Source organism: Glycine soja, chromosome 3 (assembly GCF_004193775.1).
Source record: "Glycine soja cultivar W05 chromosome 3, ASM419377v2, whole genome shotgun sequence".
Taxonomy (NCBI): domain Eukaryota; kingdom Viridiplantae; phylum Streptophyta; class Magnoliopsida; order Fabales; family Fabaceae; genus Glycine; species Glycine soja.
In genome coordinates, this window is record NC_041004.1 from 44,738,275 (window position 1) to 44,752,396 (window position 14,122).

The 14,122-nt window shown below is 35.9% G+C and overlaps 1 protein-coding gene across 1 annotated transcript; it reads left to right on the plus strand.

The window, feature by feature from the left end:
• LOC114407495 lies at positions 1-12,538 on the plus strand. Its single transcript, XM_028370609.1, has 21 exons — positions 1-575; positions 659-743; positions 1,367-1,406; positions 1,498-1,740; positions 2,639-2,735; positions 2,810-2,884; positions 3,146-3,244; positions 3,646-3,762; positions 3,859-3,974; positions 4,093-4,192; positions 4,615-4,973; positions 5,295-5,619; positions 6,061-6,275; positions 6,368-6,586; positions 7,952-8,138; positions 8,990-9,234; positions 10,143-10,235; positions 10,326-10,427; positions 10,547-10,931; positions 11,263-11,400; positions 11,472-12,538. Exons 1-21 carry the CDS (start codon positions 444-446, stop codon positions 12,132-12,134), a joined length of 4,035 nt encoding a protein of 1,344 aa, XP_028226410.1. The 5' UTR covers positions 1-443; the 3' UTR covers positions 12,135-12,538.
• Positions 12,539-14,122: the final 1,584 nt, after the last annotated feature.

Below are 14,122 nucleotides of genomic sequence, written 5' to 3' on the forward strand. Positions count from 1 at the left end.
TAAAAAAGAAGAAGAGAAAGACGCAAAAATAAATAAAAAAGACGAGGAAAAATTTGAAAGCTTAACAGAGCAAGCATCAGACCAGAGATCTTCGGTTTGCTTCTTCATACAAGCGCAATTGCTCCAAGACAATTCAACTTCGACCCTCCAACGCCAACCACGAAAACTATCACTTCACACAGGGCGAGGTTTTGCTTATTCCCTGTTTGGTTGCTCAGAAAATAATAACGGAAAGGGGCATAGTTGCTGACGACGGAAGAATTTTTTAACTCCGTGCGTTCAATGAACGCACATTTCTGAAATCTGCATGGAGTTCAAATTCCAGACAGATTTGAGCTAAATCTGAAACGCGATTCCGATATCGGCTACTTCCGAAAGCCATATTTCTCCGTCGTCGCTAATTCTTCACTCTATTTACTATTTACCTTTCGAATCAGAATAAGATGCTGCGCCTGAAAGCGTTTCGGCCTACGAGCGATAAAATCGTTAAGATCCAATTGCATCCGACGCATCCATGGATGGTGACAGCCGATGATTCAGATCGAGTCTCGGTTTGGAACTGGGAGCACCGCCAGGTACACAACTCTTGTGCAATTCACCGTTTCGGTTCGATGTTTTCGCTTTTCGTTGTTGCGTTTTAACGGAAATCTCGTTCTAGGTGGTGTATGAGTTGAAAGCTGGCGGAGTGGATGAACGGCGTTTGGTCGGCGCCAAGTTGGAGAAGCTCGCCGAGGGAGAAACAGGTTCAATTCTCCTCAAAGTTGTAAAAATGAATGTGTAGATAGTCTTCGTAATCGATGTTTTATTGTAGACTGGTGCATTTGCTTTTTGGAGCTTTTGGAAGCACAAGTCTCGTGATCTGTCAATGTTACTGTGCTAGTGGTCTTTAGTAACAATTGCTGATAGGAATTTGTTAATTGTCACTTTTTATTTTGAGTAATTAACCTGTTATCCATCGTTGCCACTTGCCAAGTTGTTTTGTTCTAAGTAGTGAAAAGTTTAATCAGGTAAATTTGCTTTGTGAGTCTGATAGCTATGATAGTTTATAGTTTCTAGGCATGATGCTGTTCTTGTTTGGCTAAACTTTCTCAGAATGCAAGTTTTACTGAGAATTTATGGTTTGACAGTGAGAGTTGCTTGGATTTCTTGATGTTAGCCACTAGTTAGTTTTGGTGACATATTTGCATGGTTGAATTTGTAGCTTGCTAACATAGCCTTTAGGATATTGTAACAACTTACAAGTGAGTTTCATTTAATGCAAAATGAAAAACGGCGTGAGAAACTGTCTCAAACATTATTTGTGGCCTTCCACATTTCTGTGCTGATCTGGTAACTGAACTTTTATGACGTGTTTCTTGTTTGGTAGAGTCAAAAGGGAAGCCGACAGAAGCCATTCGGGGAGGAAGGTAATATGTGTTTGCTTTGTGATTTTATATCTTTTTCCGGCTTTTATTTTATGGTTCATTTACTTACCATGACTCTTTACCGGCCTTAAAGTGTCAAGCAGGTGAATTTTTATGATGATGATGTACGCTTTTGGCAACTTTGGCATAATCGCTCTGCCGCTGCTGAGGCTCCAACAGCTGTCCATACTTCAGCTTTTAGCTCTCCTGCCCCATCAACAAAAGGGAGACATTTTCTTGTCATATGTTGTTTAAACAAAGCTATATTTTTGGACTTGGTGACAATGCGTGGCCGTGATGTACCAAAGCAAGAGCTTGATAATAAGTCCCTTCTATGGTAAAATTTTATTGCATTCAATATTCTTCAGCTTCTTCTGTCATTGATGCTAAAAAATTGCTACACGCTGTATCTATTAAGGCAAGACTTGTGTTGCCTATTTCATAGATGGTGGTGCTTGTGTTAATGACTATCCAGATGATTTTTGTTCTAGATCCTTTTATAACTGTGAAGTTGTCATTGATATAAATTGACGCTCTTCAACTTAAGCAATACTTTTATGTTGTATCAAACTGTACAAATATTTATTTGTTTGCTCCATTCATTCCTGACACATCTGGAATCACGTCAACCTTATACGACTCTTAATCAAACAATGAGAGTAGTTTAATTCTGGTGGATTCATCTAACATATACTTTAGGATTCCTTAAATTTAATAATTTCTAAAGCTATGTCATTTTATTCTGTAAAACATTTTAGTTGTAAATTAAAATTTATTGCTCCTTAATTAGTCTCTACTGTGTGAGCTTTTTTCCTTCCCCACTCCCAAATATCTCTCTTTCACAGAAGCAATCGTTGAGGCATGCATAAAAGTACAACGTGGGTGGGCATATGCATGAATAAATTGCCAAATTCCAAATGGAGATTTCTCTCTAAGCAATCTTTTGTTTGCCGCCTTTTCTTCTGATATTCTAATTCTATTTATTGTAAAAATTAAAGTCCTTGGTGTGAAAAATCTCCACCGTTTCATTAAATGTATCAAACTGCTGCTTTATCTGTTGTCTCAATTCTTGATGGAAATTTGGCATCACATGTTGTATGACATAATTTTGCATCCTAGTCGTAATAATTAATTGCAATGAATACATATTTTGTTTACTTCTTATACTTTTCTTTGCAATATTTATGCATACTGTATAAGTTGTTTCAATTTTCTAATTTTACATGCTGTTGCAGCATGGAGTTCCTTTATAGAACTGGTGGTGATGGTCCTCTTGTTGCTTTTGGTGCATCTGATGGTGTCATTAGAGTTCTATCAATGCTGACGTGGAAGGTGGGCACCTGAAAAATTAATATTAATCTAGTTACAATTATTAGCAAATTGTGTGATACTTTTTCTACTTGCAGCTTGTGCGAAGGTACACTGGAGGTCATAAAGGATCTATCTCTTGCTTGATGTCATTCATGGCTGCTTCTGGTGAGGTAAGTCTTGATTCCCTATTGAAGAACTTGTTCTACTTTATTGTATTTTACTTGCATTAATTTTTGGGAACTTAGTTAGGATTCTCTGGCATCCCCAATCAAGATAGTTTATTGAGAAATTACAATTGCTAGTTGATATGTGTAATGTATGTGCAGGTTTTTTGCATGACTGATTATCTCTATATATTGCTTTTATAATTGGAAGTTGCTTTTTTACTTTGGTATGGCATTTCATTTGTGTGGGGTATGTTTGGCTTTCAGGCTCTTCTGGTTTCGGGTGCTAGTGATGGATTGTTCATAATTTGGAGTGCTGACCACGGACAGGATTCACGTGAACTTGTACCCAAGCTGAGTTTAAAAGTACCATTCTTTTCCTCATTCTAACTCCTATTTGTCAATTGCTTATTATGGCTGCAAAACAGGGATAAGCCATTCTTAGTTGTGGCTTAATTACAGTTTCTATTTCCTTTTTGTTGTTCAAGCAATTGCATTCTACATTGGAAGGTGAGAATGCAATTGAAAGGAAGGATATGAGATGAATAACATATTATTATTATTATAATAGAAAGGAACATCTAAAATTTGGGCACAGAGTGAAATGCAAACTTACATTGAGGCTAATAATGTATCTTTATTCATTTATGTGCAAGCTTATTTTTCCCGCCTTCCCTTTTTCTACCTTATTTTTCTTTTCTGTATGACTCATGCTGATTCCGTGCATGCACATTTCATTGGTTAATGATACCACTTAATGCATCTAGGCACATGATGGAGGGGTTGTGGCAGTTGAGTTGTCAAGGGTGATGGGAGGTGCTCCTCAGCTAATCACAATTGGTGCAGATAAGACATTAGCCATATGGGACACTGTCTCCTTTAAGGTGTGGTAGTGGTGCTAATGCTTGGCTATTTTAATTTTTTGTGAAAATTCTCCTGGTAATAGAAAGACTTAGTGTGAAAAAGCTTTTGATTCCCAGGAGCTGCGGCGTATAAAGCCAGTTCCCAAATTGGCTTGCCACAGTGTGGCTTCTTGGTGTCATCCTCGAGCTCCAAACCTTGATATTCTAACTTGCGTCAAAGATTCTCACATATGGTATGTAGTTTTCTTTCTCCTTTGGTGGCTTAAAGTTTCGTATATTTTTTATTTGATAGTGTGACCATGCACTATATTCATTATATATATAAAGAATTTTAATTTTAATTTTTGTTAGGGCAATTGAACATCCCACTTATTCTGCTCTCACGAGGCCATTGTGTGAATTGACCTCAGTTATTCCTCCACACGCCCTTGCTCCTAATAAGAAACTGAGGGTATGTGGTTTGGTTAGTTGGTTATCATTTATCATCTTTTTTTTCTTCTAATTTCTGAATTGGCATAGTATTTTTTGTTCCATGTATGACTTCTTGCTGAAGCTATCCAACTTGGAATGATATGAATATATTTCAAAGCATTCAAATAGTTTTAGATCAATCATTTTGGATGGAGGCAAGAATAGATCAAAATTGAGTGTAACAAAATCTGTGGAAAGCTTTACTTCAATCCTGTTATCAGTTTCTGTATGTTGTATAATATGCTTATCATACCTCTGGCCAATAAATCCTCTTTAACAAAGAAGAAACTGAATTTTGAGCCCAGCCCTCATTACTCCCTGCCCAATTTCCCATTCTTTTTGTTGACTCTACCTGTTAATGAGTTTGGTCAAACTTACTTTTGCCTCTGATTTTTGGGGCAGGTGTATTGTATGGTTGCACATACTTTGCAGCCACATCTTGTAGCTGTTGGAACCAACATTGGTGTTATTATCTGTGAGTTTGATGCTAGATCTCTTCCTCCAGTTGCTCCTCTACCAACTCCATCAGACAGTAGAGAGCATTCTGCCATATTTGTAATTGAAAGGGAATTGAAGCTATTAAATTTTCAGTTAAACAACTCTGCAAATCCATCTCTTGGAAATAACAGCTCCTTGTCAGAAACAGGAAGACCCAAGGGAGATTTTTTTGAACCATTACCTGTCAAGCAGGGGAAGAAGCACATTAGTACTCCTGTTCCACATGATTCGTATTCAGTTCTTTCTGTCAGCAGTTCAGGAAAGTAAGTTGCCGCTGATTTTTGCTACACCTCGATTGATTTTTTTTCTTTCTTGTAAAGAAATTTTGTAATTAAAAAGTAACTAATATTTTGTTCTTCAATATAATTTAGTGGCTTTGGTTTTTTCTATAGAATATAAGATGAATAAAATTCTAACTTCTGGCATTCCATATATATCAGTGATAACTCAAAATAAATACTATCTTTACTGTGTTTTTGTATTCCCAGATCTTTCTTTGGCTATGCTTCCTCCTCTTCTAGCATTTAGTTTGGTAAATTGGGGTACATTTTCTGTTGGTTTCTTACTGCATCGTATGTTTACAGGTATCTAGCAATTGTTTGGCCAGATATTCCTTATTTCTCTGTCTACAAGGTTAGTGATTGGTCAATTGTTGACTCTGGAAGTGCAAGACTTCTCGCTTGGGATGCTTGTCGTGACAGATTTGCTATATTGGAATCAGCGTCACCGCCTAGAATTCCTATAATTCCCAAGGGTAGTTCATCAAAAAGAGCTAAAGAAGCTGCTGCAGCACAAGCAGCTGCTGCAGCTGCTGCTGCTGCTTCCACAGCTTCTGTTCAAGTCCGCATCTTGTTAGATGATGGAACATCAAATATACTGATGAGGTCTGTTGGCGCACGCAGTGAACCAGTAAGATTCTTTCTCAATCTGGAACTTTCCTTATAAAAAATAAAAAGTTCTTATAGTAAACTAGGCTTGGATGATTTCTGTTCTTATGAATAAAACTTTAAAGTAAATGAGTGACAATAATTAAGATAGTTACAACAGAAAATTATCTATTATTTTCTTAGATGTATATATGAAAAGGGGTGAGGGGGCAAGAGCTCTTAGATAGATTAATACTCACCGATAAATCATTTAAACATGTGGTATTGAAGGTTTACCTACTTTGTATGAAATTGGCTGCAGTAATGTCATCCTAGATGTATTAAATAAATATAATATTTTTAAGTCTTTTGGATATGTCCTTTTATGCATTTTATTCTTCTAAGAAAGTGTCATTGAAAACAGGAACAATAATTTGATTATTTGAATGTTTAGGTGCCTTTTTTTAACTTGTATCTCTTGTAGGTCATTGGTTTGCATGGAGGGGCACTGCTTGGTGTTGCCTACCGAACATCTAGGAGAGTCAGTCCTATTGCTGCTACAGCTATTTCAACAATCCAGTCTATGCCCTTATCAGGCTATGGAAGCAGCGGTGTTTCTTCTTTTTCTACTTATGATGATGGATTTTCTTCACAAAGACCTCCTACTGAGGCGGCACCTCAAAACTTCCAGTTATACAGGTGAAACTTATAATTTTTGTGAGGGTACAACTACAAGTTCACAAGTTTTCTATAGATTTGACATCACTTTTATAATTTTGTTTGTGATTCAGTTGGGAGACATTTCAGCCTGTGGGGGGTTTACTTCCTCAGCCAGAATGGACTGCTTGGGACCAAACCGTTGAGTACTGTGCATTTGCATACCAGCAATACATAGTCATATCTTCTTTGCGCCCTCAATATAGATACTTGGGAGATGTTGCAATCCCATATGCTACTAGTGCTGTTTGGCACCGGAGGCAACTGTTTGTGGCTACCCCAACTACTATAGAGTAAGCCTATGGGCATTGCCTTCAATGTTTTTGGTCCTTTTTGTAATTTTTTTGTTTATTGCTCTATTATTTTTTCTAAGTTTGCTTTAGTTGTTTAGAAAGTGGAGATGACAAACTGTGTTTTACATTGTCAATTCTTCTATCTTCTAATAAGCCAAAATATCATCTACTCATCATAACCAAAGAAAGAAGAGGGAAAATTACAATGCCGGAAATCTTCATGAACATAAATACTGTTTAGTAAGTAATAAAAAATTGTTAAATCCATGTCCAAATACTGGTTAATGCCTTAGAGTGTGTTTGTTTTTTCCAATTCCTACTTTCCAATGCACCTTCAGCACCAATCCTTCTCTTGCAGTGAATTGGCTTTGAATGTGACCCAACGGGGTTTTTCAAAGACACCCTTAATGGTTAACTAGAAATCTCAACAGTGGTAAATTTTTTCCTAGGGAATTTGTTTGTTTGGATTTCCTCAATTCAATTTATCCCAACAAAAACAACAATCTAACCTGATTTCCATTAACTGGAGTTTAATGTGATTGGTTTTGCTGTGTTTCTATAAAAGGTTCCTCTGGTTTTATAAGCACTTTTAATCAGACATACCCTGAGGCACATCTCAACTTCTACCTTCCCGTTTGGAATTTGGATATTATATGATGTGATATCAGTATCAATCCCATTTAGTAGAATAGATCCCTAAATCTCTGAAGCTCTGTTTTGAGCACTTCTTCATGCTCAGTTCTTACTGTCTGATCATCTTCACTCTTTTGTTGATTGAACATAAACTCCATATATTCTAGTATATAATCAATTGGTCTACCAAAGCATTTCTTCACAATTAGCATTTACCAAAACAATATCATTAGTAAAAAGCATGCACCAGTGCCCTTCATCTCAACTGTGTTTAATCTAATCAGTTTTCCATTATGAATTGAAAAAAGGTATGGGATTAAGTCTGGCTGGAGCAAATCTATTTGTACTGGAACTCTTCACTGACACACTTGATACCCAAACACTTGTCATCTCCTCCTCATCCATATCCTTCACTCTTCCAAGCAATAGCAATAATAATAAGACAAATCAATTCATTTATTTGTTTTACTGACAATCTTCTGTGTTTGCATTGCTTTGCAGTATGAGCATAGGACATTTCATTCATTTTCAAATCTTTACTAAGATATTTAAAGTTTAAGCAATTAATAATTTGCTAAACATATTAAAGGAACTAATGTCAATGGTCCAACTATCCCAAGCTTATAAATTGTTAGGTGAAAATTTAAAATGGTTTTTGATTGATATCTGCTATGGCCATAATTTGTAATCATTTTACCTTTACTAATTACTAATATATATTTTGATTTTCAGAATTGTTTTTGTGGATGCTGGGGTTGCTCAAATTGACATTGAAACTAAGAAGATGAAAGAAGAGCAAAAAATGAAAGAAGCACAGGCAAGAGCAGTGGCAGAGCATGGAGAGTTAGCACTAATTACTGTAGAAGGTATCCAGTCTGCCAAGGAAGAAAGAATAGCATTGAGGCCACCAATGTTGCAGGTTACCAAAGCTTTCAACTTTGTATCATCTATGAAAATGATTGCCAACATTCAGCGCCATTTTTGTCTTTCCTCAGATTTAATATTTTGTTTCTGGATATGATTGTTATAGGTTGCTGGAAGGAATTCACATGAATATTTTAGATTGAAGTTTGTCTAATGAGAATATTTTTAATCTTTTAAACCTTCTTCTGTTAACAAATTTGGTTTACTGTGCATCTTGGATTAGCGATTAATTTCTTAAGTTTTGAAGGTTGTAATGAATATATGCAAGTTTTGCTTGATAACTTGACTTAATTTTTTACATAGTCGTAAACAATTAAATGAAATTCAATTGTGCGATCCTGGTTTTATGTTAAACTATGCTCCAAATTATTCAAAATAATGTCTTGTGAGAAATTTGAAAGCTGAGGCAAGTTGCTTTCTTAGTTTCTTATTGGTTATATATCTTTTGGTTTGAGACCCTGGGAGCCAAATTTGCCCCGTCTGATCTAAATCAAGGCAGGTAGACCCATTTAGGGGGGGTGGGGGGGAGCAAAGCTTTCCTAGCACCTCTTTTCTCCATTCATAAACATGGCCTTGTTTAGGAATTAGGAGGAAGGAACCAAGATCCTCACCACTTGAATCAATAGACGCTGGTTTGTCGGTTATATATCTGGTGTCTGCCTTTTCATCGTTCTTTGAAAATTAGAAATTCTGTTTTTGACCTCTATACTTGCTGCATTTTTTTCTTTTTAATGTATACTGGTTACTATCTCATATGTTAAAACTCAACATGTTTCTGGTTTCTCTTTGGAATTTGTTTTTCTCTCAAAAAAATGTAACGCTATTTCTTTCTTGTCCCTACTCTAGGTGGTTCGGTTGGCTTCATTTCAGCATGCTCCTTCAGTTCCACCTTTCATATCATTACCAAAACAATCTAGAGTTGATAGTGATGACTCTTGGATGGCAACAGAAGAGAGAAAGGCAGGTGAGGTGGCAGTTGGTGGTGGTGGGGTGTCTGTGGCAGTTACTCGTTTTCCAATGGAGCAGAAGCGTCCTGTTGGGCCTCTTGTGGTTGTAGGTGTCAGGGATGGAGTTCTTTGGCTAATTGACAGGTAATTAGAACTTGGCAGTTTTACCTGCATGTTTAAACTTGAAAATGGGCTAGGAAAATAATTGATCAAGTGATTTTCATTTTGCACTCAGCAGGTTGTATTTATATGCATAAAAAAATAAATCCACACATGACAATATATAGAAATTTAATTATTCCCTTTGATCCTAAGTTCCAATTTTTCATTAACTCCTGCAGTGTATTATTTTCAACAGTTATAATTTAATGATTCCAATACTTTTAATACAGCACTAAATACTATAACTGTTTGCATCCAATCAGCACCAACAGTCCAGCACCTCCACATATGTGCAGTAGGATGTTTTTTCTTCACATTGAGTTTTGTGTTCTGTCTTTCCCCTTTAATGCATAGAACACATTAATGCAATGGCTTTTGCACTAGGTAAATTATGCTTATCTATCTCCCTTCAGGTTTTGATGAAATCACGCTGAATTCCTATGAAATCCACCCTTTAAATTATGACTAGAACATATACCATTTGTATACCTACAACTCAGGAGGGTCTTATTATAGTTTAATTCAAACCTTGAGAGCTCAACGTTTTGTTGTAATGTTATGTACTTGGTAGCAAATATCGTGTTGAATGGGAAGACATACAAGAAATGATGTGAACAGGAGTAAAATGTATTTGGGAGAAAGTTGGAGTTGCACTTATTAAAGACATGATTTTTAAATGTGTTGAGTGGATGACTAGATCCAGCTGATTAAATTGAGGGTTGACTTTTTCTTTGTCTCAGCTCTGGCCTCAGGGTAACTTTTATGTGGCATAGTTAACTTGGGCATGCCTTATTTATATATGGATGTCAAATTTAAGGTTATTCATTTGTATTAGATACTGTTTTCAACTTCAAGAATGATGTTATTCATACATACCTGGGTTGTGGTAGGTACATGGTTGCTCATGCCGTATCCTTGAGTCATCCTGGTATTCGTTGCCGATGTCTTGCTGCTTATGGTGATGCTGTTAGTGCAGTAAAATGGTATTTTGATTACTTTTTTTCTCCCTCTTTCCATAATCATTGCTTTTTAATTCAGATATCGGTATTCTCACATTATACTTTTTCTAACAGGGCAAGTAGACTTGGAAGAGAACACCATGATGATTTAGCACAATTTATGCTAGGAATGGGCTATGCTACTGAAGCACTTCATTTGCCTGGAATATCTAAGAGGTATGCTGTATGCATAGAGATAAGAGCCTGCGATTTTAATTTGATATCCTTATGATTTTTGTTTACTCCTTATGGCAAGGTATGGTTAGAGCAAAAACATTTCTGTTTACGTTCTGCAGGTTGGAGTTTGATTTGGCAATTAAGAGCAATGATTTGAGAAGAGCTCTTCATTGTCTTCTTACCATGAGTAATAGCAGAGATATTGGACATGATGGTACTCAAGGACTTGGTTTGAATGACATTCTTAATTTATCAGATAAAAAACCAAATAAAGTATCTGATAAAAAACAAGATATAGTTGAAGGTGTTCAGGGTATAGTGAAATTCGCAAAAGAGTTTTTGGATCTTATTGATGCTGCAGATGCTACAGCACAGAGTGAAATTGCCCGTGAGGCTCTCAAGAGGTTAGCTGCAGCTGGTTCGGTCAAAGGTGCTTTAGAAGGTCATGAATTGAGAGGATTAGCATTACGCCTAGCAAATCATGGAGAGTTGACTCGGCTAAGTGTAGGCAGTCTTTCTTAATATTGCATATGTTAATTTAGCTATTACTTGTTATTCCTCTGCTTTTTGGCCATGATCATCCAGTACTGTTGGTTTAAAGGTAGCACATAGTTTGATGAAAAAGAAAGGACTAATTTTTTGTTTCTTTGATATTTTAAATTTCCAATTTTTTTTATTGAACTTAACACCTTCAATTTATGTTTAAATAATTAAATGACTGTTTGAGATGGCATACATGTCTTTCTTTGGGATAACTTATTCTTCTTCGGCTCTTTTATTTTAATATTGTTTTTGTTTTGAATCATAAACAAAGGAGTATGTTCTTGCACTGCAGAGTTTGGTTAACAACTTAGTCACGCTTGGCTTGGGACGGGAAGCTGCATTTGCTGGTGCTGTTTTGGGTGACAATGCTCTGATGGAGAAAGCATGGCAGGATACTGGAATGCTGGCAGAGGCTGTGCTTCATGCTCATGTATGATTTGTTACGTACAGCTAGTTGATCCCTCAATTTAGTACTTGTAATCTGACCTTGTTATTTTCCAGGCACATGGACGTCCAACTTTGAAGAACTTAGTTCAGATTTGGAACCAAGCGCTACAGAGAGAGGTTGAACCTACTCCATCACAGAAGACAGATGCTGCAGCTGCATTTTTAGCTTCTCTTGAGGAGCCTAAGCTCACAAGTTTGGCAGATGCAGGGAAGAAACCACCTATTGAAATCCTGCCTCCGGGGATGCCACCTCTTAATGGTCCTATTTCCATCCAGAAAAAACCAGCTTCTGCTGCACAGAATTCCCAACAACCCCCAGGCAAGCCTTTGGCACTGGAAGCACCTCCTACAACCACAGCTGCACAAGAGAGTGCTACAACACAGCAGCCTGAATCCACACCTGCATCAGGTAATGATCCACCTCCATCGGAGTCTACCTCAGACACCAGGCCAGCTCCTGCGACTGCTCCACCTCAACCAGAATCAGGTGAAAGCACTGTAGATAATGGCATTCCTACCTCTACACCAGCAAGTGATGGAGATCCAAATGTTAATGGTGAAAATGTTCAAGCAGCATCTACGAGCAATCCAGCACCAGCACCAACACCACCTGATTTCCCCGTATCACCAGCAGCTGAGGTTTCAGAGACTACTGCTCCAAGTCCACCTACAGTTCCAACTCCACCTGCAGTTCCTACGAGTGATCCCCTTATATGATTGGTATACCCACCACATTGTTGACATAAGCACTTGGAAAATGAATTCATTTATAATTCATGTTTTATTTACTGTTTGTAAAGAAATCATTTTAGAGATGAAGCAAATCTAGTGTATTAGTTTGTAACAAGTTTAAATTCCAAAGGTACAATTGTACCGAGCAGCTGTGTTTCCCTTTTTTACCTCAATTTTTGTAGAAAATTGTACCGAGCTGCGGGTTGTCTCATATTGTGATTGTGACATATCCTGACACACGAGAGTATTCTTTTCTTCCTGTTTTGAATTTTTTGTTGACTGAATTTAAAGTTTTGCTGTTTTAAAATGTACAAGTTGAATGCGGGTCTCTCTAGTTCAATGGTTTGTAAGTTGCAACAGTGTATGGATTCCATACACAATTGTACCCATCCACTGCAGTCTTTATGCATTTGATCTTTATTTTTTCCTTACTCGCTTGTCATTTGTTGTGACCCCTCTCTTTACATGTGGCCATTCCTGAAGGATACCTGAGAGATGTTTTCTTTATTTAGGTATTAAAATTAAATGATTATTGACTGTCATTCCTTTCCTCTTCGCATTCAAAAGATTGATTTTAACATTCTTTTCAACACATTTTTTCTTATTTATCGTGCTTTTAGCACTCCTCTACTAGAAATTTTACTCTGGCTTAATTATATTAATGTAGTATTTTTTATATGTATAACTTGTTATATATATATATATATATATCCTTATTTATTCATAAGGTTTCATTACAGCCTGATGTGGGCTAATTGCAGCTGATGCAATGAAAATTGTTTTGATCCCCCAATGTTTTTTCTTGTACACTTAACATTTTTTGTTATTTCCAAAATTATTTCTGGCAAATTTACAGACTTGTAATCCGTATGGACCCATATCAGGTTATTAACATGACAATCTAACCAATCGAACAAATAGGTCAATTATGTTATAAAATAATTAATGTCGTTATATAACACTAATTTTTTTAATGTATATTTAATGCATATGTAAATTTACATAATAAATTTTGTGGCAATTAATTTTGGTGCATTAAGTATATTTTAACAAAATTAATTGTCACAATTTATTATGTAAATTTACATGTGTATTAAATATATATTAGAAATTAAAAAAATAATTTGTAAAACATTTTAAAAAAATTTGTAATTCGTACGTGCATGCGGATTGTCGACCCATATGAACATATAGATTGCCAATTTGTATGAATATACGGATTGCTGATCCGTACGCACAACAAGCCTTATGAACATACTGATTGTCAATCCGTAAGCTTGTTGATTACGAATTTGTAAATTTACGGATTATGAATTCGTAAGTTTGTCAGGGATAATTTTGGAAAAATGAAAAAGTGTTGGATGCACTAAGCAATTAAATTTGCTTAGTGCGCAGAGCAATTCTTCGATGCAATTGCCTGCATGTACTCTACGCGATTTTCCCATTTTGCCCTTTTGTAAAAGGGACGAATTAACTGATTCATATGAGCCCAATCCGTAAGTATTTTTTTTTTCAAAAAATATGTGTTACAAATTAATTTAAAATTAATGGTCAAAGTAGGAGTCAAACATGTGATTTTCATGTTATTAATACAACACTCTAAATAACTGAGCTAATAGGCCAATTATATTATAAAATAAATAATGTTACTATATATAACACTAAAAATTTTAATGTATATTTAATGCACATGTAAAATTAAATAATAAATTTTGTGACAATTAATTTTGATATAACTCAAATTATTTAATCCGCATATTTTTTATAAAAAAAATATTTACTATTAAAAAAACTTAATTTATTAATAAATTAAAAAAACACTTACGAATTATGTAATTCGTATACGGATTATGTAATCCGTAAAAACAAAAAACATTTAAGGATATTTTTAAAATTTTTGTTTTAATGCTGGGTGCACAAGCAATATGCCTGGTGCACCTAGCAAAGCCCTTATGTAGGGTTTGGGAGGCAAC